Source organism: Nothobranchius furzeri, chromosome 12 (genome assembly GCF_043380555.1).
Source record: "Nothobranchius furzeri strain GRZ-AD chromosome 12, NfurGRZ-RIMD1, whole genome shotgun sequence".
Classification (NCBI taxonomy): domain Eukaryota; kingdom Metazoa; phylum Chordata; class Actinopteri; order Cyprinodontiformes; family Nothobranchiidae; genus Nothobranchius; species Nothobranchius furzeri.
In genome coordinates this window covers 46930880-46953569 of record NC_091752.1, presented here as the reverse complement: position 1 = coordinate 46953569, position 22690 = coordinate 46930880, and the positions used below count along the sequence as shown (strand labels likewise).

General features: G+C 41.8%; 1 protein-coding gene across 2 annotated transcripts in view; it reads right to left on the bottom strand.

Annotated features, from left to right (window-relative positions):
* kif20ba (kinesin family member 20Ba) overlaps positions 1–22690 on the bottom strand; it is a 93810-nt gene that overhangs the window by 35331 nt on the left and 35789 nt on the right. For both annotated transcript variants that reach the window (XM_070542643.1, XM_070542644.1), the window contains 10 exons: positions 18282–18402; positions 14185–14341; positions 13872–14026; positions 12924–13313; positions 9539–10602; positions 8610–8748; positions 8259–8381; positions 8102–8159; positions 6537–6662; positions 2930–3033 (listed from right to left, as the gene is read on the bottom strand). In XM_070542643.1, the coding sequence (XP_070398744.1) occupies positions 2930–3033; positions 6537–6662; positions 8102–8159; positions 8259–8381; positions 8610–8748; positions 9539–10602; positions 12924–13313; positions 13872–14026; positions 14185–14341; positions 18282–18402 (2437 nt within the window). The remainder of the gene's footprint in view (positions 1–2929; positions 3034–6536; positions 6663–8101; positions 8160–8258; positions 8382–8609; positions 8749–9538; positions 10603–12923; positions 13314–13871; positions 14027–14184; positions 14342–18281; positions 18403–22690) is intronic.

The window sequence follows — 22690 nt, the reverse complement described above, 5'->3', positions numbered from 1 at the left end:
CGACTCTCTTGTAACCACAATATCCCCAAATAAGAGACATGCTGTTTCAAACATAAGTTCGCTAACATTTTCTGCACATATCTTACCCACAATCATTAGGACGCTCTCCAAGCTAACTCAGGTGTTTGCTAGCCACCCAAATTAAGATCTGTCCACCTAAGGGGCGAGTATCTAACCTATAAGAACCCACCACAATGGCGAAATGAGTGAACGGCTCTATTTGATTTGTCAAAAACTTAATGCTTCTGTTTGATTGACAAAATGCCTTATGTGTAGCCAACATTTGAGCTGACCATTCATTGTGTTTTTTTCTGTTTTTTGATGTCTACTGCACATGCAGATATCACAATAGTTATACATTTGCAATGTATTGTGCAGCCCTGAAATGCAATATAAGATAAAACATTCACGAATCAAACATTTGACAGGTTTAACCTGCTGTAATGTCCAGTAATGGTCAGTTTTAAGTATGGTTTGACCCTTCAATATCTGGTCGACATTGAGACACGAGTCTGCATGTGTTTCCTTTAATCTGCCGGATCCTGCATCCAATCAGCTGGAGTTCAGAGCCTCTCTACAGCTCTGAACACATGATAACATATTGTCAACAATCAGGTTCCCTCCTCAAGAACTCAAGCTTCCCTTATCGTTCTACAGGACTCTTCATGCCTCTGAATAAAGTGAATACTCTCAGCTCGTAAGGGTTGCTTAATCAAAGAATGAACTCTTAAATATCAGAATCAGAAAAAGCTTTATTGCCAGCGCTCCAGCGAACCAGAGCATAGGAACTTGATGTGAACATTTAAAACTTATAGGGTAATTAATCATTAAAGAATAATTTGGTTGATGAACAAATGTTATATGAACACTAAATGAAATGTTTTGACTAATCTGTGAAATGAAGTATTACATTGATTTATATAGGGATCAGTAATGTTTGATATGGCAAGGCCATCACCATCCACACTCACACAAGGACAAAGTAAAGTTAGGTCAAACGCGTGACACATATATATTTTCTTACCCACAAATCAGAACCTCTGTTTCTGAAAGAAGGTGTGTTTCTGAGATTCTTGGTAATAGCCCTTAACATGGCAAACTGTGATTTGTTAAGAAATTAATATGAGAATATAAAAACAGTACTCACTTCACGGTGAGTCAGTGTTCCAGTTCTACAGAGTTCTAGAGGAAGCTATGGAAACGGCCGTCCGTAATGAAGTCTCTTTAACTAAGAAGCAGCCTTTGACACGCCGTCAAGGTTGCTGCAAAGCTGACAGCAAACGGTTCCTGCGGAGCAAAGCTGATTTTGTTCCAACTCCTTAAAGGGACTTTACAGAGTTTTGAATTTTTATGCTCGTGATTGCCCCCTCAGGCCAAAAGCGTAATGGTAGCTTCAATAGTAGGCTCATGCACGAGGCGCGCATGCTGTACGTGCACACTCCTTAACGAAAATAACAGCTGAGACAGTCAGCCCCGTGTGTGTGTGTGTGTGGCCCGGAGGACAGAGGACAGGAGAACGCGCAGCTAATTAATTAAATAATTTGGTTCTGTACCTTTCTCTTCAGCACAGCCGACAAAGGTTTATGATGGGTCAGTCCTCCTGCATGCTCAGATCATTCCCTTCCCCTGCTTGAAAAATTGTTCCAAAATGAAAGTTGAACCCACATCGTTTTTATCTGTGAATTCAATGCTGTTCGGCGAGTCTCAAATAAAAATTTGGGCATCTTACCGTAAAAAAAACAAAAAAAAAAAACAAAACAATGTAAAACAGAAACTAAATAAACTATGTTCACAGTCAGAATCAAACCCAGGACCTCTGCACGGGAGTCCGACGTTTTACTAGGTGAGCCATTGACGTCCTTTGCATCTGTAACATTTATATCCTTGATGACAACTGAAACAACGTTCAAAGAACGGTTCGAAGCGAAAATGGCAATTTTGTTGCTAATTTGCAGGAAATATCTAGAAGAAAGTAGCCAAGGTCCTCAGAAATGTAGCTAGCCTTGACACTAGGCGTTAGGAACAGCTAAAGCTACGGATAGCAAATGCTATGGGCTATGCCTGAGCGTGAACGCGCATGAAGCAGCCTGCTCGACCCGAGCAGCTCTCTTTTTCTGTGATTTTACAGAAAAACAGGCAATCACAGTAAAAATACCAGGGCTCATTCTACAGGACCAGGGCATTGCAAGAGAATGTATGAAGAAGAAATTTATTATTTCTACACGTTTTGGCTGTCAAACTTCCATAATGCCCCTTTAAGGGTCTAGACGCAAACGCTTCCATCCAACCTGCGTGCCTGGCGACACCTCTGGACTGGAGAAGTCGGCGCTGTGGTCAATCTACTGGACCTGGGTGCCCAGAAGTCACCTGACCTCGATGACCTCTGGATCCGCAAGGAGGGTCTCCGAGAAGGGTGAGGTAGAACAGTGTGATTGCGTCTGATGCTTTTTGATAATAATCAACTTCATTGCTTAGCGCAAATCAAATTATTTTCCTTTACACCCAGAACTCAGCTTTCCTAGATATGAAAGTTCTGATAACATCACATTCACACATAAGCACCATATACCACATCCCCTCCATCTAGATTTATCCATCACAGTAAATATTAGTTAACTTGTCATGTTTTAATTGTTTGGAAAATAAATTCTTACTTTTACAAAACTGACTCTTCCTTGAATCAGAACGAAGTGTTTACAATCCCTGAATAAACAAAAAATCCTAGAATCTTCTGATTAAACATACAAAGACCAAGCAGGTTGATATTCTATATTTATACAGAGTATCACAGCTTTTTGGTCATAAGTAGAGGTAATATATTGAACTCTTAAAGCACTCAATTTACCCACTTCTACAGGTTAATGTGTCCTTTAGGACTCAGCAGTTATATATTTGAACCTGGACCACCTGAAGTTCCATCACTCTTTACCTTCAAGTTTTCTTCAGCTTGTGAAGTTTCCTCTTTAGCCACTTTGAGGTCTTCTGGAAGTTTTTGGATGTGTTGATGTGAGTTATTTCGATGGTTCTCCAACTCTGAAAAGGGTAAACATGCAAACACAACATTTCCAATTTGCAGTTGTAATTTAAATTTGTGTAGAATGTAACTCTGAATGTTTCTCAGTGTTATAATAAACTAAGGATGCTCCGATCCGTGGGACCGATCATGTGATTTTAAAAGGATCAGGATCAGGAGTGTCCTGTAGGAAAGGCCTTAATGTCAGAGGTCACTAGACATTGAACTGTCCATCTTTAACAACTCATGTATCTGTAACAATGTCACAACTGTCATCACCATTCAATACACATGCAATATTTACAACAACAACCGTTATGTGCAACAACTATCAAACTCACAATTCAACACTTTTTCAATTATAAGTAAGTAATTTAAATCTTTTTTGCGTGGTATTTTTGGTGTACTACTTCTATTTTACTTAACTGTACTTGTGCTGTTGCAATACTGCAATTTCTCCACTGAGGGACTAATAAAGGTATTCTTACTCTTATTCATCTGACCGGACTGCAGTGTGCTTTTCATACCATAACACATTATGTTTCCGTCCCTCTAGCCTTGCCATCTGGAGACATCGTCATAACAAGCTTCCTTTCCGCCCAAGACACACATGGCTCCAAGAGAACACGTGATCCTTTCCAGCTTTAATAAAAAATCTTATTTTGTCTCATAAAATGATTTAATCACTTTACAGGTTAATTACAAGTATATTGTGTTTTATCTAAAGTTATTTAATAATGTCTTGACAGTAATGAATGAATCAACATAATTGTTTATTCTTGAAATGCCTTATTTCAGATCCTAAATACATTAAATAAGCTTACTTGATGATTTAATGATTACTTATAAGTTATGTCACATTTTAATATCAGTATATTAACAAATTATTGTAATATAATATTTGCTTCACATATTAATTGAAACAAGGCTTTAAGTGTCTGAGAAAAGGGAATGTCTGAGGACTCTTTGTTAACGCCTCAAACTTTCTGACTTCTGGTTAATCCAAACTTAGAAAAAAACTAACAATAGGCACGGAATTGAAACTTAAATTCATCCAAAGGTCCAGCATTTATGCTAAATAATATCTTGTTGGGGAATCAGGCCCGTGTTTCAACGGAATAATTTTAGAGGCATAAGAAGCATCCTTTTCCAAAATACATTCTGGTGTGTAGCATCATCAAGGTTCTCTAATTTGTGGCAAAGGTCACATCTACCCAGCTGGGTCAAGCTGGGGCAAACAGTACTTTTACATCCACAGATTAACCAAGGAGCCATGATGTCTGGAAGAACATATCACCTATCTGCTGCTGTTCCATCCCAGGAGGAGGACACTTCAAGTTCAGGATGATAATAATTAAATGATAATATTAATAAAATATATTTGATTTTATTACTTTTATGAAAATCATCATAAATGATCACTTGGTTCAATATAAAGGTATTTTAAATACATGAAATGAATTTCTGCTTTGGGTATAATAATGATTAAGATGATTATGGTTGATGACAGTAAAAGGTGTTCAGCAAAGAAGGTCAGTTTCACCTTATCCATCTAACACAGAGTCCAGATAAACGATAACTGCATCACATGTTTTTGACGCATGACCAAGCTTTCTTGCTGAGAGAGTGGGAGTGTCCTGAGAGCTTTTGTAAACTAACCATCACAGCTTCACGTTCAGTTCTTGAACCAACATCACGGAGGAAGGGAACGGCCGTCCCTAAACCCCCACCTGCTGTTCTGTCACGCCGATAAGAATAGCTAAGAATAAACGAAACCTTAACCAGCGTACATAAAAACTCCTGACAGAGTTATTGATTTTTGAGTTAAGACGAAAAACTCCTTCAGAGTTACGGACTTTGAGACGCCGATAGTTCATCAGTCGTGTGACCCACGGAGACAACCCAGGACTGATTTGGTCACATAGAGGTCCTTCTACCATCCTCGTGCCTGGAGGAAATCATCTCCACTTGACATCTCGGATCCTAAAGGGGGTCTCCGGAAACTGGGTGAGGTAGACACTAATCGACAGATGACGTTTGATGCTGTTCTCTCTAAGTAAACAACAGTTAGCTGCAAAACATCATTTCCATCCAGAATGCTTTTTCTCTCTCTGAAAGAAATCTTCTGATAATTCCATTCACGCATCCAAACTCGTATTCCCAATTTAGCTTCCATCCAGCCACAGGTTTGCTTTTTAAAACAAGTTTAATGTCAAAGTTGTTAAAAATTGTCATTAAATTGTCTTTCATGAATTGTCATTTATAATTGTCGTTTCAAATCTTTAAGTTTAAAATTGTTAGTAATAAAATTTCTTCAGAGAGTAGCATTTGACAAGCCCTGAAAAACGAACCAGACCCTGGCACCGGACCATCAAATCGAACCTATGTGCCCCCCACAGTGCGTTCGAAACTCATCACTGGATCCATGCCTCGAGATTCACCTGTCACGCCAGGACCAGTGGCACTTTAGCCCTGCTCAAAAGCAAATACTGGTGACCGTCCTTACACAAGGACATCAAGGAATATGGGTCAGTTTGTGTGTGTCGTGTGCTCGCAACAGGACCAACAATAGACCACTCTCAAGATTGCTTCACCCTCTGCCGACTGCCAAGAGACCATGGTCCCATATCGCCTTAGACTTAGTCACAGGACTCCCCCGTCCACAGGTATTCAATTATATTCAATTAAATTCAAAAACACTTTATTAATCTCAGAGGGAAATTGATTGCTGTAGTAACTCAGAATAATAATAATAATCAAGTCATCAAAGAGTTATTGTATATTACAATGGCTGTTGGCAGGAGGGATCTCCAGTAGCGGTCAGTACTGCAGCGAAACTGAAGAAGCCTCTGACTGAAGACACTCTTCCGTTGTCGGACAGTCTTGTGAAGAGAATGCTCCGGGTTGTCCATAATTTTCTTGATTCTCTGGAGAATCCTTCTTTGCATTATCTCCTCCAGTGGTTCCACAGTCGTCCCCAGAACAGAACCAGCCTTTGTTATTAGGCTGTTGAGCCTTTTCAGGTCCCTGCTTCTGATGCTGCTACCCCAACAGACGATAGCTGAGGAGATTACACTCTCAACAACAGACTTGTAGAAGATGTGCAGCATCTTGCTACAGACATTGAAGGACCTAAGCGTCCTCAAGAATTGCAGTCTGCTGTGTCCCTTCTGTATCTGGCTTCTGCCCACTCCCTTTGGACATGGGCTTTTTCTTTCTTAGTGTTTATTTTTATATGGTTTTTAAAATTTGTTTTCTTATGTTCATATAAACGTTTCAAATAAAAATAAACAAATAAAGAATAACTTGGATGTGCTTTCTTCTTATTTTAAAGCTTTCCAGAAGAATATTTCCTTTATTCTTCGTATTTTAACGCTTTCCTGAAAAGTATCAATTTGGGACTCGGTACCGGCAGATACTAAAAATCAAATGACTCAGAAAAGGATCGGGAGCAAAAAACGTGATTGGAACATCCCTACTTTAGACTGTGTTCCTTCCTGATTCATTAGATGAAAGTCCTCACCAGTGGAGAGCTCCTGGATGAGACCCAGTTTCTGCTCCAGGGCCTGTTCCATCTGCTCCTGCGTGTCCTCCTGCTCCATCAGAGTTAGACGCATTTCCTCCATCACACGCTCTTTAGCCTCCAGATCTACAACCACCATGCACAGGCAACATCACAGGCTTAAAAGTTAAGACCGGTTCATGGTATGAAATTACATTTAAAGATTTTGGGAGTTTACAAGTAACAAAAAAATTACTGGCTTTTTGTGTTTATTTTATTTGCTTCTGAGATAAAAGAGAACTTCTTATCCAGGGTATCTGAGTGTTCTGAATACTGAATACACTCATTATTCACAACATTATTTTATTGCCCTCTAATTGATTAAAAGCAGTAAAAAAAAGGGCGACATCGTCCTCTGCTACCCGCGGATAAAAGGAAGCGACGCCACCAACACCGGCGATCTCCGATGACGGCTAGAGATACTAGCTGAAACATGTCAGGGAAAAAAACTATTTTTAATCTTGTAAAACTGTAAGAACAAAAAAAAAATTGATGCTAAATTCCTACTAGTGCAGTTGTTTTGAATATTATTTATTACTTAAATGTAATTTCTACTTGTTCATATATTTTCAAATTTCATCAGTAAGAATATTATTTGGACATGGATAAATTATATTATTGCTATGTAGAACAGGAATTAAGAGAGAGGTGTTGTTGATTAAATATTAAAATGGCTTGTCGCACTGGCTTGTTACACAGATACAGGGGGAAACGTAGAACAACGCTATTAACCGTCGTTCACTGGATCATTCAAAATTTTCTGTTAAATCCATTAAATCACTAACGTAATCTGAGTTGGTTAATTTGTCTGTGTGATAATATCAGACGATAAACCGGGAATGTTGCAACTTTGTTTTCTGCCAGCTCTGTAGATGGATGACACATCATTCTGAATTTCTCTTTTAGCAGCTTTGGGAGTCTAAACTATCCCCTCACAGGAGTTTATGCACTTCCTAGGTGGAAACGGAACAGTTCCGGTGGTTGTTGATGCTGGTAGTGCTGCATGCGTTCTTTCACTTTCACTTTGGTCTGCTAATTTTATTTATTTTTTGCGGTGTTGGAGACGTCTTCACGGTGGGTTAACCGCAGCGTTTCACACTGTGGTTAACCCTTGCAACTAGGGATGCACCGATACCGATACTGGTATCTGTGCCGATACAGATACTGATACCAGTATCGGGATTGGTAAAAGTTAACAGATACCAGTAACGGATACCAATGCAGTTGCTTGAAAGTGACTTCACTGTAACTTGTCATTTCTGTTCACCTAATATTTTAGTTTTGTGATCATTTATATGAACATATTTTACTTTTTATCTACCTCACAGTCTTTTCCTATTGAAAACAGAGAAGAAAATAAAACCTGTAGTCCAAGTCATTGCATTTTTTGTGTGGTAGAAGTATCTGTAATCACTATCGGCGAGTACTCAGATCCAAGTACCAGTATCGTATCGGTTTGGAAAAAAGTGGCATCATTGCATCCCTACTTGCAACCATATTTCTGACTACAAAAGCTAACGTTCCACCTTGACAGGCCTTCTGGTAGAGCTCCAGATTGTGGTCAGATTTTGAGTTCGATTTTTCCTGAAATGAAAAAAATAAATAAAAACACAATGAATAAAAAGCAATTAAAATAGCACATGATGATAAAGTCTAACAGCATCAGATCAAAGCTGATGTTACCGCTCTGAGCTGCAGGATGGTTCTGTCTCGGTTGGCCAGGTCCACCTGAAGCTGCTTCTTGGATTTATCCATATCAGACAGCTTCTGCCTCAAAATCTTCTCCTCTTCCCTCATGGCTGATATCTTCAAAGAAAAAAACAACATCCAAAAGCTCTGAAGAAACCACAGTCGAGCCTAACCTTAAAGCCACAGCCAAGAGCTTCGTCACGCTAACAGAAAGCTTGTTTGCTTTGATGATTTTACAATCAAAGATTCACTAAAATATCATTCCAGTCCAACTAAAATAAATGTTACTGACTTACTACAGATTAAAGTTTCTGACAAAGATCCACATTATGACCAGGTGTGTACCTCCTTCTGAACCTGCTGAACCTGCTTCTTGTAGTCGGCTAGTTTCTCTCGGAAGTCTGAAGAGTCGTCTTCTTTCCTCTGAAGCTCCAGGCTGAGGCTATTTATCGTCTCTGCGCTCTGCTTAGAGTTCTCCTTCAGCCTGGGAAGGTGTGACAAATACATCAGCTTCATTAGCAGCAGGTTGACACAGAAGTTTTAGATGATTTAACAGAAATTACATACAATAAAGCAATCCTGGTTTTGAAGACTAACAGCGATTTCAGATCCTTGTTCAGCTCCTGAGTTATGTAAATCAGTGGCTCCCAGCCTGGGGTTCATGACCCCCCCAAGGGGGTCCCCAAAGTATTGTATGTACTGAGGGTGTAAGATTACCAAGATTATATTTGTGAAAGTTACATGTATAAAATTCCAATAACACACTCAATAGTATAATCAAAACTCTGTAAAAGACTTCTGTAATTATTCACGTCTAATGTGTGTTTGCAGGTAGGCAACGGCGTTGGGGTCTTAGCAAGACCTAAATGAAGTGTAGCTTACGCAATATATTTCCTGTTTGTTGGATGACGAGTGAAAAAACCTGTAAAACATTTTTAATCTAGTATTTTTTTTTTACTGGTACGTAACTTTTAAAGTCGAAAGGAAATGAAAATTGGGTCAGCCCTAAAAAATGGTTAAGCTATTAATGTTGAGGTAAAGAACTGGGAAAAAGTAGGATTTCTTATTGTTGTCTACTAATAGTACATCTATGGACCAAAAAACAGAAACGGCTGAATGTTCAGCTGCTGATTTCAGATCGTTTCTGGTTAATGTTAAAGAATATCAACATGTTTAAATTTAGAACCTTTGAAAGCTTGCTCTGACTCACAGGAAAATCACATTTGAGCTCCAGCTGAAGCCAGTAGCTGTTCTAAGGTGGATCAACTTGTTACCTGCTGATCTCCATGGCTCTCTTCTCCAGCTCAGCATCTTTCTGAGCTATGGCTTCATGCGCCACGGCCAGCAGCTCCCTGCGTCTCTCCACCTCCCTGCGTCGGGCGTCCTGCATCGCCTGGCTCTCCTCTTCACGCTGTTCCTGTGCTTTCTGTAGGCTCCTCTGCAGAGACGTGACCTGTTCCTCCATGTCCTGCAGCTTTTTGTGAAGCTTTGCCTCTTTCTGTGCAGAGGCCGTCAACAGATCAGCTAGCTTTTCCTCCAGCTGTTGGTTCTTTTCTTCCATCACCTGCTTCAACTCATTCATGCTGGTGAGCTTCTCTGTCAGAGATGCTACTCTGGTCTGAAGGTCAGAGTTGATTCTCGTTAGATCTTTGGTGGCAGAGGAGATGCTGGTGCTGTTGTGTTGAGCTTCTTCTAACTCAGCCCTGAGCTGCTCTACAGAATGTTCCTGATCTAACAGGTTGCTGGAGGTTGTTTGTTTTTGACCCAGTTTCAGTTCCAGCTCCTCCAGCTGCTGTCTGAAGAACACCTCCTGTTCTCGGAGCTGCTCTTTGAGTTGTTTGATCTGCTTTTCTGAGGCTTGTGTTTGCTGCAGAAGTTTCTCTGTCAGCTGTTCTACTTGTGCGGTAGAATCATGCTGCTGGGATCCCAGCTGGACCCTGAGCTCCTCCAGTTGCTTCTGCGACACCGTTTCTTGCTTCTGAAGCTTCTTTCTCAGCTCTTCAATTTGCTGTTTTGAAGCTTGTTCATTCTGATTCAGCTGCTGGTCTGAAACCAGTTTGTGCTCCAGCTGCTGTTTGATCTTCTCCAGCTGATGCTCCAGCTCCTTGATCTGTGCTTGTTTGATCTGATTTTCCTCCTTTTCTTCTGTTAGGAGCTTTCTGAGTCCATCCTTGAGCTTGGAGGGCTGCACTTCTAGCTGTAACCGTTGAACTTCCTGTGTCAGAGCGCTGATCTTTGATGTTTTCTCCTGGACCTCTAGAGTTCTTTCTTCCAGCAGTGCCTGAACAGTTTGTAGTTGGACGGAGGTCTGTTCAGCTCTTTCTGTTTTAGATGAGGCCTGTGATGATTTAGACAGATTAACACTAGTTAATATGCAGATTATTTCATATGCTCAATATCAAGTAGAGATGCAAGCATCAGGTATCAGGCCAACTCCGCATGTGTGTACTTGTACTCTTACAAGTACTCTGATACTAAAAGACCAATGCCAGAGTGATGACAGCTTTGGGTCACTCTAACACACAGTTTAAGTTTTTATGACTCAGGTTTCAGGAATAATGATAAAAAGAATGTAAGCCACATAAAAAACAAGTCAATGACATACAGTGCCAGTATCGGGCTGAACAAACCCTTTAACGGCAGCATGTTTATTTATTTATTTTTTCCCGTGTCCTTTCTGGCTGTCTGCAAACAGAATTAATGTCTGAATGCTGGTGACAAGCCTTTCAGATTTACTCTCAGGTGGAGCATAAAAGCTGCTGCTTTAATGTCACGCCTGATATTTAAAATGTTGTTTGTCGGATGCTTTTTAAATCTGACCAGACACGGAGACAGAGGTGAAAGAGGCAAGAGACAAAAGAAAGGCGGGGGGGAGATCCACAAAAATAAACAATGATAAACAAGAGTCTGCTTCTAGACCGGCAGAAAGAAAGAAGAAAAGAAAAGAAAAACAACACACAACAATACAACAGGGGCAAGCTATCACTGTGTCAACCTAATGAGGAAATATAAAATCAGCATTGTTTTACTGAATAATCACATGATAGTAAATCACAGTGCATTTTGTGCCAACCACAGCCTTAAGACATGTGTTGAAAACGCCCAAGTCCATACTTATGAGAGCACCATGTCAGCACCTGTGTGCGTACACCCACTTGTATATGTAAGGTTTCTGTATAGGAGCATCCAATGGACCGTGTGAGGGCCCACAGATCTGCCCCCAAAGATGTGTAGGAGATGGAGGGAGCTCCAAGTCCCAGAGATCCAGGAGCTGCCCCACAGCGCAGGGACCCCAGGGAGACTGTAACCAGAAAAGCCCCAGCCCCCCTCGAGATGCGCAGAGGATTACCCCGAGGGGCCACAACCAGCAGCTGGCAGAGTCCCGGGAGATATCAGCGGCAAGTCCACAGGCCCCCCCGCAGCCTCCCACCCCCACGCCGGCCGAGCATGGAACCCAGTGTAGCGTTCATAATCTACATAACTAGAAGTTAAGCTGCTGCTATTCAGCTTTGTTAAATTCTGAGAAAGATCAAACGAATTGGCAATGAAACTTATATCTCATATATATATATATATATATATATATATATATATATATATATATCCTATGTATATATAGTGATCCTGTTTCTCTGTATAGTTATTGGTCGGTTTATTATTCTGCTTCCGTACATTTTTAGCATTTAACTACTTCCACAATTCTTCAACTATTTACACAATTTTGGTATCAAAAAGTTCAGCTCGTTCAGCTTATGCCGGCAATGACTTTTGGTATTAAAATATTTTATACTTTTGAGATATTCAGCTTTTTCTGCGATTTTTGGTCCCATTGAAATGAATGGGATTGCTCAATTTTCAGCTAAATCCTATCACTTTTTGAACTCTTACTCTTATGGTTTAACTTTATTCTAGAGACTTCATTCAAGTTTCACCAAACAAGACTTTCAGCTATTACTGGTTAAAAAAATCTTTTTGATATCTATTACAGTTTTTCTAAAATCACAGGTAGAAGTTGAGGTACGGCGTGAGATTTTCAGAAAAAATCTCAAAAATTATAATGGGGAAAGATAGGAGCGGTGACCCTCCCTTGCTCCATTTCTGGCATTGTCCCGGGAGAACCGTAGGTCCGATTGAAACTGTTTTTTGTTTGCCAATTAAATTGCAGAAATGGAGAGGTCAACGAAATCGATTCCTCATCGTTAATGAAAACGATGAGGAAAGTAAACATAGGCAGTAAGTTTAGCTTTTTGAACAAAATCAGCTGAGATGGCAAACTGGAGCATTGCAAAGCTCATGAAGCTTCTCTCCATTAGAGCTGGAGCTCAGATAGGGACTGTGGAGGACTGACCTTTAGGAGCAGCTTGTGAACAAAAACTTCATGAGCATTTTTTGTAAAAATGGCTTGTGTGCTTGTGTGTGTGTGTGATTTGCTGTATCTTGAAAATAAATGTCATTGTCATTAATGTTTAATGTTCCCAATGAACATAAATCATGTTAATTTTAGGAGTGTAATGACATGTATCAATTCTCCACACACATAAGTACCAGTACTCTGAAACACTCTGGTTTAATGCATCACTAACATCAAACACTGAGAGTTTTATGTTGCTGTACTTGTTCAAAATGATTTGATTTAAGGTAAAATCATTAGAAACTCACCAGACTCTCTGCAGCCTCCAGCCTGTCAGTCAGATCTTTGATTTCCTGCCGGAGTGTGTCAGCCTCTTGCTGCCTCTCGTCTTTCTCTTCAGACAGCCTACTGACCTCCTTCTTCTCCTGCTTGAGAACAGACAGGGCCTCCCCACTGCTGTGTCTCTTCTGTTCCATCACTACCAGGGCTTCTTCTTCGTGTCTTCTCTCTTTTTCAAGCATTGCTAGTGTTTCCTCTTTGCTCCACCTCAGCTCTTCAGCTGCAACAAAGGCCTCCTCCCTGGCTTTCTTCTCCTTTAAGGAGGCCAGACCCTGCTCTTTCCCCAAAGTCTGGTACTCTAAAGCATCATGGGAGTCTTCTCTTTCTTTTGTGTCCTCGATAAGTGCAGCCAGAGTTTCCTGTGGGATCAGAGTCCATTATTCTAAAGGAAAAACAGCAAACTCAAAAATGTCCAACTACAGAACAAACACATCATTTCCCAATTTATTCTAGCCAGTATTTAACATTTAAAAAAACAGCTTCATATGTCTGAAACAATCTATTTGAAGGATAAAACAGGAAAACTGTGGAAGAACCAGAAGCTGTTTTGGGACCGTGGGCTCTCAGACGATCATCGGCTAGGTAAAACTATTCAACCCTGGATTATGAAACAATTTTGAAATTTAAAATCAACAGCCTATTAATGTACTTGACATACCAAAGCTACACGTAGGATTGTAGCCTTCCTGTAGCAAACAACAGCACTTCCATCACAAGAAAAGGCAAACAGGCAGTCTACTGAGAAATTTGGTGCAGCAATTAACAGCTTCTTAAAATTTTAAATTCCTAATTTCCACATTATTAAAGTCATTGAAAGAATTCAACCGCCACCCTTCAGGTCAGAACAAAAACATACAGCACCATCCCACCTTAGAGGTCAGAATGATAAAATGATGCTCCTGTCATGAGTTTCTGACCTGCCGCTGATCTCCGTCACATGGTCTCCTCTCTTCAGCTGAGTGACCCCGTGGGTCAAACTCCATCTGCAGATCTCCCAGCTGCTTCTGCAGCCAGCAAACCTCTGAGGATTTCTCCTGGAGCTTAAGCAGAAGTTCTTGTTTCTCTTCATCAGCTTAACCAACCCAATAGAACAGCAAAGGAAAAGGAAGTTAAGTTTGAGATGGGCGAATCAACTCGTTATAAAAATCCTCTTCCTCATAGGGAGGCCTATGAAGCTCATATTTGTGGTTCATAGAAAAGTGATGACTGAAGGCCAGATAGATGTTTTACCTGTGTGCCTTTGGGCCTCCTGCAGTTGCTGATCATGCCCACCCTCCAGCTCATCTGCTGGTTGAACAGTTTGGACTGAGACCGAACACACACAAGCCACCTTGGTGGGTTTGGTTAAGTCAGCTAGTTCAGACGCCCGAGAGTCCAGGAGGTTCACCTGCAGCAGGAAGCAACATGAACAGGTCAGAGATATGAGACAAACAGTTCTGCCAACCTTGTCAAAGTTTTTGGAGTACCACTTAAGCGGCGTTTTTTCGCAGACTTTTGTAGCTCAGTAGCTTTCTACGCTACAATGACCCCATTCACTGGCTGGAAACATCTTTTCCTTAACAGTCAAAAATATCATGTATTTTAATATTAAACAGTAAAACTCAAAAGTTGCACTTGCTTTCCGTATATAGTATGTGTGCTTATACGAGCTGGTCGTCAGGCTGACGGCACAGGTCACACAAAACCAGATTCATCTGTTAACCCGAACTAGAGGCCAGCCGATATATTCAGTTTCTTCTATATCAGACATTGGCTGAAATGATTTTTAAAGCCGGAAACATAAATGAATAAAATCAGGCACCTGTGCGGCCAACTGCCGCCACTACTAAACTGAAGAAAGGGCCCAAAGGACCCCAAAAAACGGCTTTTTAATGTTTTGAGTTTGTTTTGTATTTGAAGTTCAATAAATATTAAGATGTTTATTGACTTATTTAATTTATATTGCACACAGTGAGTGTTCAGTTGTCACAATCAATGAGCTACTAAAACGTAAATTCGTCACCGTTAATAATCGGCTTTAGATATCGGCCATCGGCAACAAAATCCTTAAACAACTGGCATCGGCCTTAAAACAAAAAGCATACCGGTCGGCCTCTAACCCGAACCACACATTTATTGATCAATATTGATCATGTGTGTCAAATTCTGCTTACAATAGTGACCCGCACTGAACTCAGTTAGTGCTGCTACAATATAAATGCTGCTAGTGTGTATGTATTTGTACATATTATTGTTGATTTTACATTTATATCATTATTGTATTGCTTTATGTATTCTTTTACATTTTGCACCAAATGGAGTGGCCAGGTTTAAAGAGTCTAAGTTTAGTGAATTTGTAATGAGAGCAGAGTAAAGATGCTCAGGGAGTTCAAAGATTTGTTGCAACTGCCCTCTCTGACTGAAACTAAAATAGGGAACAAACCCAGGGTTTCCCCCAGTGCTTCATAAGCCTGGTGGCCCGCCAGGCTAAGCGGCATGCACCGACCCCCTCCCCGACCCTACCATGTCCGCTGACACGAACAGCGCAACAAAACTAGAGCCCTCCATCAGCTGATGGTCATGAGCATGTACCATCCCCCCCACCCCCGCTGTCACGGAAAGGACTGCCTGCTTCTCACACACACACACACACACACACACACACACACACACACACACACACACACACACACACACACACACACACACACACACACACACACACACACACACACACACACACACACACTCCTGAGGAGAAACGTAACGCTTCAGGGTAATTCCAGTCTGTCAGAATGACCAACAGCCTTGAGACTTTTCCATCAAAAATAAACGGTCAAATACAGAAAATATCTAATTAACATGATCCCTGCCTACATTTAACTTTTTTGCTTTCTTGTGAAGATATTTCACAAAGGTATAGACAGCGGAACAATTAAACTCGATTAACATCAGAGGCGCACTGCGCCGTTAACTGTAAATGGGAAAAAAAATTAAAAGTTGATCAGATCCTTTTCTTATCCTTTCAACATTGTTTGTTGTAAAGTTTTGTTCAGTACAAAGTTTAATGACAACAATCCAATGAGACAGAGCCTTTGTATTCTGAACGTTTAAGCATGCTCCAAATGGGGACTCGGGTCAAAAAGCTGCACCTGCTCAACTATTATGGAAAGTAAAACCACTAACAGGGTAAATAAAATCTAATTATTTTAGGCACAGGTGCTACATCTTTTGTCATTATCACGTTTTTGCTTCTTGCAATTGTGTGATCTGGCATGGCAGCGCTTCAAACAACACAAGTGTACAATTTTCTGCAAGCTCACAACACACAAAGCGACCAATGCTTCCATTATTTATACACACAGTTATCTCATGATGCACGCTACAGCACCCGATATGTCATCTGAGTCAGATTGGGTGCTGTAGCGTTGCATCAGTCTCTGTCAGACCGATGACGGATAATGAAAGTCGGCACGCGCACACACGCACCTGTCTCACACATGGAAAAGTTCATTAGTATGCAGCCCAGGGTTTCAACAACAGAACTGACCAGAATACTGACGTAACATTGGTGCAAAAACGTGCGGGTTTTGACTAGCAGCAGGAGAGGGAGGGGGAGAGGGCAAACACAGCGAGGAACATGGAGGGCGCGGACTGCCGTAAAGCGTGGGTGTTTAACCTCCTCATTAGAAAAAATGTGGGCGTTAAAACGTCCAAATCCCCCACGGGTGCTACGCCAATGCTGGTCCGGTCTGCTGACACACAGAGAGAAAGTCTACCTTTTTAATGCCAGAAAAGCAGTGAGTGGGAACCGGAGGACGGAGAGAGAGGCAGCGGGCACGAAGTAGGATGGAGCAAGGGGGGTGGGGGTGGTGGTGGGGGGGGGTGCTTTAGCTTAGGCAGAATGGGTTTTCTCAGTTTTTCCTACCATGATTGGCTAAAACTTCTTCACCACGCTGCTGAGTCATGTTGTCAGACACGAGTACCAGACGTGCATGTTTGCTACAGAACTCACTTGTCTGCAGCTTTTTGCGCAGCTTAGAGGGGTGAGTCGTACCAGCGTAATCAATCCTTGTCCGGTGGCGTATCAGGTGCAGCAGCGCGCTGCATGATGGGATAGCTACGTGTATAAACAATGGAAGCACTTTTCACTTAATGTGTTGCGAGCTTATTTAACTGCAGAAAATGGTACACTCCTGTTGTGTGAAGGGCTGCCACGCTACCTTCACACGAAGTTAAATGTAGGCTGAAGTCGCGTTAACCAGAGGTTTTCCGTTTTGACTAACGGACAAATCTGAAGGCTGTTGGTCATTATGACAGACTTTAATTACCCCGAGGCATACAGGTGTGCAGACATTTACGTTACACACAGAGAAAATCACAGAGGTAACAAATTACATCAAGAAAAGATTCCCATCAGAACATCTGAGCATAATCTCAGACTGACACCATAATCAGAGCAGCTCGTAATCAGCGCCTTGAGGAGCTGTGAGAGCAGCTCTGTCTGTGGGTCACAGGCCAGCAGAACCAGAACCAGCAGGTTTAAGTGAAACGGTTTAATTGCAACATTAATACGATACTGGACACGCTACTCAGCATCTTTAGACTAAATATTAATGAAAAACTAATGAAAATTAAATTGTGAATTTTTATTAATTATTATGTGAGAAATGAAAATGACGGAGAAAACGATCAGGACCGTTTTTTAAACTGTCGGTCAAAATGAAAACAAACATGTCTAACTATCTAATATTGGTAATGTTTCTGTACCTGCTTGTAACTTATATTAATAATAACTTGTTTAAGGATGATGCAGAAATAAAACCTGGCGCAGCGCCTGTTAGTGGAGTCATGTTTTTCAAAGGTTAGTTTTTACTTTACTTGATTATGAACATGCTGAAGTAGTGCTACGTTTATTCAGATGATATATTTTCAGCAGTAATGAAACGTCTGAGCTCCGTTTGTTTCCTTCGAGGTCGTAGGGCTCCACGATGTCGACTGTAGACAGTTTAAGAAAACACCAATCTCCAGCCTCCTTCAGAAGTTTATCCCTGTAAGGGACGTGTTCGTCCTTGTTCTTTTTAACCATCCTTTTGACTCTTGTGCTGCTTCAGCTGCAGCTTCCCCTAGCAACACGAGTCATACACCTAAAATGGCGCTAAGGGGGTGTGGTTGACATGCAAGTCACGTGTCTGACAAAGACCGATTAGATGCCAAATTGCATACTTTCTACGCAAAATGTATAAATTTTGTCAGGTCTGAGTCAAACCAGCATGGGGTGGGAGAGAAAGTGGTGGTGTGTTTGTGTGTGTGTGTGTGTGTGTGGGGGGGGGGGGGGGTTGTCTCACCATGGTTTCTGCATTTCCACTGGATGCAGCAGCAGACATGTTGCGAATGAGATTCTTGAAAATCTCCAGCCTACGCTCGGTTCGCTCCTCAAGAATATCTCGTTCCCTCGACAGACGCTCACTGACACAAAGACAGAAGGTGCAGAAACATTCTCATCACAGGTGTGATAATAATAATAATAATAATAATAATACATTTTATTTGTAACGCCTTTGTAAAAACTCAAGGTACAATCTGGTTACAAAACCAAATCAAAAAAGTCAAAAAAACTTTAAACATTCAATGTCTAATGCTGTAAAGCCCATTGAGTTGCCTGTGTGTAGGAAATGTGCTACATAAATAAAGCTGTCTTGTCTAGAAAATTTTAACCCGAATAAAACATCGGATAAAACACCTATAACAGTTACAGTGAATAAGCTATTTAAACAAACGAGTTTTGGGGTTAGCCTGAAAATTGTAACGAGTAGTCAGGTGAGCAGGTAATGAGTTCCATAGGGAGGATGCCAATCTGATAAATGCTCGGTATCCAATTGTGACAAAAGTGCTGGTGATGGATGGTTGATGGAAAAGGAGGATCTGAGCATGCAAGAGGGTTTAGTGACTTGTAGGAGCTGTGAGAGATAAGAGGGGGTAAGATTATGAATGGCCTTATCCCTAGATCGCATCAGACGCAGAAGCGCAACGATGTGCCGCGAAGTGGCGTGGAGTGAAGAGCGCTTCTATTCAGCGCCCTTGTTAACCTATGGTCTCGGTCACATCGGCTGCGGACCGCCACAAAGGCTTGCGCTGTGCAGTGATTGTTTCGGAGTGTGCGCTAATTGTGGATTCCGTGAGAGAGCCGCATCAATTCTGGCAGGAAGTCAAACCAAAACAGAAGAGGCAGGCGAGTAAATTTAATAGAATAAGAAATTTTTCAAAATTAAACACCGCGATTGATAAATGTGATAATTTCTGTGTATCTAAACAGACTAAAGAGATGAAAATGAACAAAAAACAAGCTCTCTCTCTCACACACACACACACACACACACACACACACACACACACACACACACACACACACACACACACACACACACACACACACACACACACACACCTGAGGAGAAACGTAACGTTTCCATAATTTTAAAGGCAGTTTTTACAGCAAAAGATGGATTTAATAAATGTGAATGCCAACAAATATGTTTAATTCAAAGGTAAACTATACATAGTATCCCAGCAAACATTCGGACGTTAAACGACCATTGAAACAACGTCAAACCAACTGTCATGGTTGAAAAACAGTTCCAAAGTGGGAGTTGAACCGACGTCTTTTCTGGCCCTGACATAAACGTCCTTCAGAGTCTCTTTTTTTGGATGTTTAATAATAAAAATTTAGGCTTCTTATTACTGTAAAAACATATATCATTACTGTAATAAAATATCATTGCTGGAATACAAAAATTATGCATATCATCTAAGTCAGAATCTCGTAAGTCCAAAACTGGATTTGTACTCGGGGTCACTGACGTGTGACCTGTTTCACACTGGAAGCATCAGCGGTGTGAAATGGCAACGAAAGTGTTCACTCGCGAACTTCATAAGGTGGTTTTATGTTTATGTTTATGTATTTAGCAGACTCTTTTGTCCAAAGCGACTTACAAGTGATGATCGGCATGTTGCCCTTGAGGCTAACAACAATAACAAAAACAAATTGGCATCAATCATGGAGAGGAGGGAACAAAAGAGTGGACGGTAGAGGGGGGGACGGGTGCAGGGAGGGTGCTAGTTTAGAAGATGCTCTCTGAAGAGCAGGGTCTTCAGGACTTTCTTGAAAATTGAAAAAGAAGCCACTGTTCTGGTAGTGCTTGGAAGGTCATTCCACATTTGCGGAACGATGCATGAGAAGAGTCTGGATTGTCCTGAGGGTGGTGTAGGCACTGCTAGCCGACGATCCTGTGATGACCGGAGCGGCCGGGCCGAGACGTAAGCCTTTGCAAGAGGATTCAGGTAGATGGGAGCTGTACCATCTCTGACTTTGCATGCTAGTGTTAGCAATTTGAATTTGATGCCTGCTGCTAGCGATAGCAAGAGGAGCTCAATGAACAGAGGGGTGACGTGTGCTCTTTTTGGCTGAATGAAGACCAGACGCGCTGCTGCGTTCTGGACTATTTGAAGAGGTCTCACAGTACAGCCTGGAAGACCAGTTAGAAGAGCATTGCAGTAGTCAAGGCGGGAGATGACAGTAGATTGCACCAGGAGCTGGGTGGCATGTTGTGTTAGGTATGGTCTGATCTTTCGTATGTTATTCAGCACAAAGCGGCATGAACGAGCAACAGAGGCAACATGATCTTTAAAGGTCAGGTGTTCATCAATCACAACACCCAGATTTCGAACTGCCTTTGAAGGAGCCAGAGATGGGAAGTCATTTTGGATTGAGATATTGTGCTGTATGGATGGTTTTGCTGGGATGACAAGTAATTCAGTTTTAGAGAGGTTGAGTTGGAGATGGTGAGATTTCATCCATTTTGATATGTCAGAGAGACAGTTTGATATTCGTGCAGAGACAGTGTGGTCGTCCGGTGGAAATGGCAGATAGAGCTGGGTGTCGTCTGCATAGCAGTGGTAGGAAAAGCCATGTGATCGAATGATTTCACCCAGTGAGGTGGTGCATATGGCAAAGAGAAGAGGTCCTAGTACAGAGCCCTGGGGGACTCCTGTGGCAAGATGGTACGGTAGAGGATTGTCCAAGCCAAGATACACTGAATGATTGTCCTGTGAGGTATGATTCAAACCAGGCGTGTGCTTTCTCTGTGATGCCCATGCTAGAGAGTGTGGACAAATGGAAGCCATGGTTGACAGTGTCAAATGCAGCCGATAAGTTGAGGAAGATAAGCACTGAGAATTTGGCAGTCGCTCTAGCTTCTTTTAAGGATTCCGTCACTGCCAACAGAGTAGTTTCAGTGGAGTGGCCCTTTTTGAACCCAGATTGGTAAGGGTCAAGCAGACAGTTTTGTGAGAGGTATTCTTTGATCTGCTTGAAAGCCACCCTTTCAATGATTTTGGACAGAAAAGGGAGGAGAGAGATAGGTCGGTAGTTCTCCACATGATTTGGAGGAAGAGATGTTTTTTTTTGCAGCGGTTTAACCTGAGCATGCTTGAGAGAGGTGGGAAATGTACCGGATGCCAGTGATGCGTTGATCACATGTGTGACTGCTGTGGCTACTTTAGGAGCAATAGCTTGGAGCAGCTTAGTCGGAATGGGGTCCAGTGGGCATGTAGTTGGGCGGCTGCACGTGAGAAGCTTGGACACACAGTTCTCAGTGACGGGAAAAAGAGGAAAATGAAGCAGTAGGGCCTGAGATGGTTGGGCAAGAAGGAGTTTGTCGAAGCGAATGTTCAGGAGTGGCCAGTTGAGTAAACTGTTTGCTTATAGCTGCCACTTTGTCAGTGAAGAATGAGGCAAAGGTGTCAGCTGATAGATTGTTGGTAAGAGGTGGAGAAGGAGGGTTGAGCAGAGTTTTGAATGTTGCAAATAGTTTCTGAGAGTTGGTAGAGCTGAGAGTTTTGTCAGTGTAGAAAGCCTGCTTTGCATCAGTGATGCTGGCAGAGAATGAGGACAGTAATTCATGAAATTTCAGTTGATCACCAGGATCTTTTGTTTGGTGCCATTTCCGTTCCGCAGCTCTGAGATTGGTGCGTAGAGACCAGAGGGTATCATTTAGCCAAGGGTGCGGCTGAGAGGATCTAGCAGGTCTAGTGGCTAAAGGGCACAAGTTGTTAAGACAAGAGCAGAGTGTGGAGCTGAGTAACTCAGTGGCATCATTCACTTCATAAGCAGAGAATGTGCTGAGAGATGGAAGAGTGGAGGCAACAAGAGAGAAGTGGTTGGGTGCCAGATTGCAGAGGTTGCGGCGGAATGAGACCATTGGGGAGGAAGCAGTGGACCTTCCATGTAGAGTCGTGCTGAAACGGATGAAGTAATGATCGGAAAGATGCAGCGGTGTGACAGAGATCGTGTCTATGGCAGTTTCTGGTGAAAATGAGGTCAAGTGCTTTTCCAGCTTTGTGAGCTGGAGGACTTTGTACTAGTTTTAGATCAAATGATGACATAAGTGACAGGAAGCCTGATGAGCTGGGGTTGTCCAGGTGAATATTCATGTCTCCAAGGACCATTGTGGGACAGTCGTGCTCAGGAATGGAGGAGAGCAGGGTGTCGAGTTCATCAAGAAAATCTCTGAGTTGACCTGGCTGGCGATATATGACAACCAAAAAGAATATTTTTCGGTACAGTTACCTGTATGGCATGGTATTCAAAGGAGTTGTATTTAGTGATGGGTAGCAACTGACTGTATATCCATTTGTTGGAAATTAACATGCCCGTTCCACCACCTTGGCCCAGATGCACGAGAAGTGTGGGTAACTG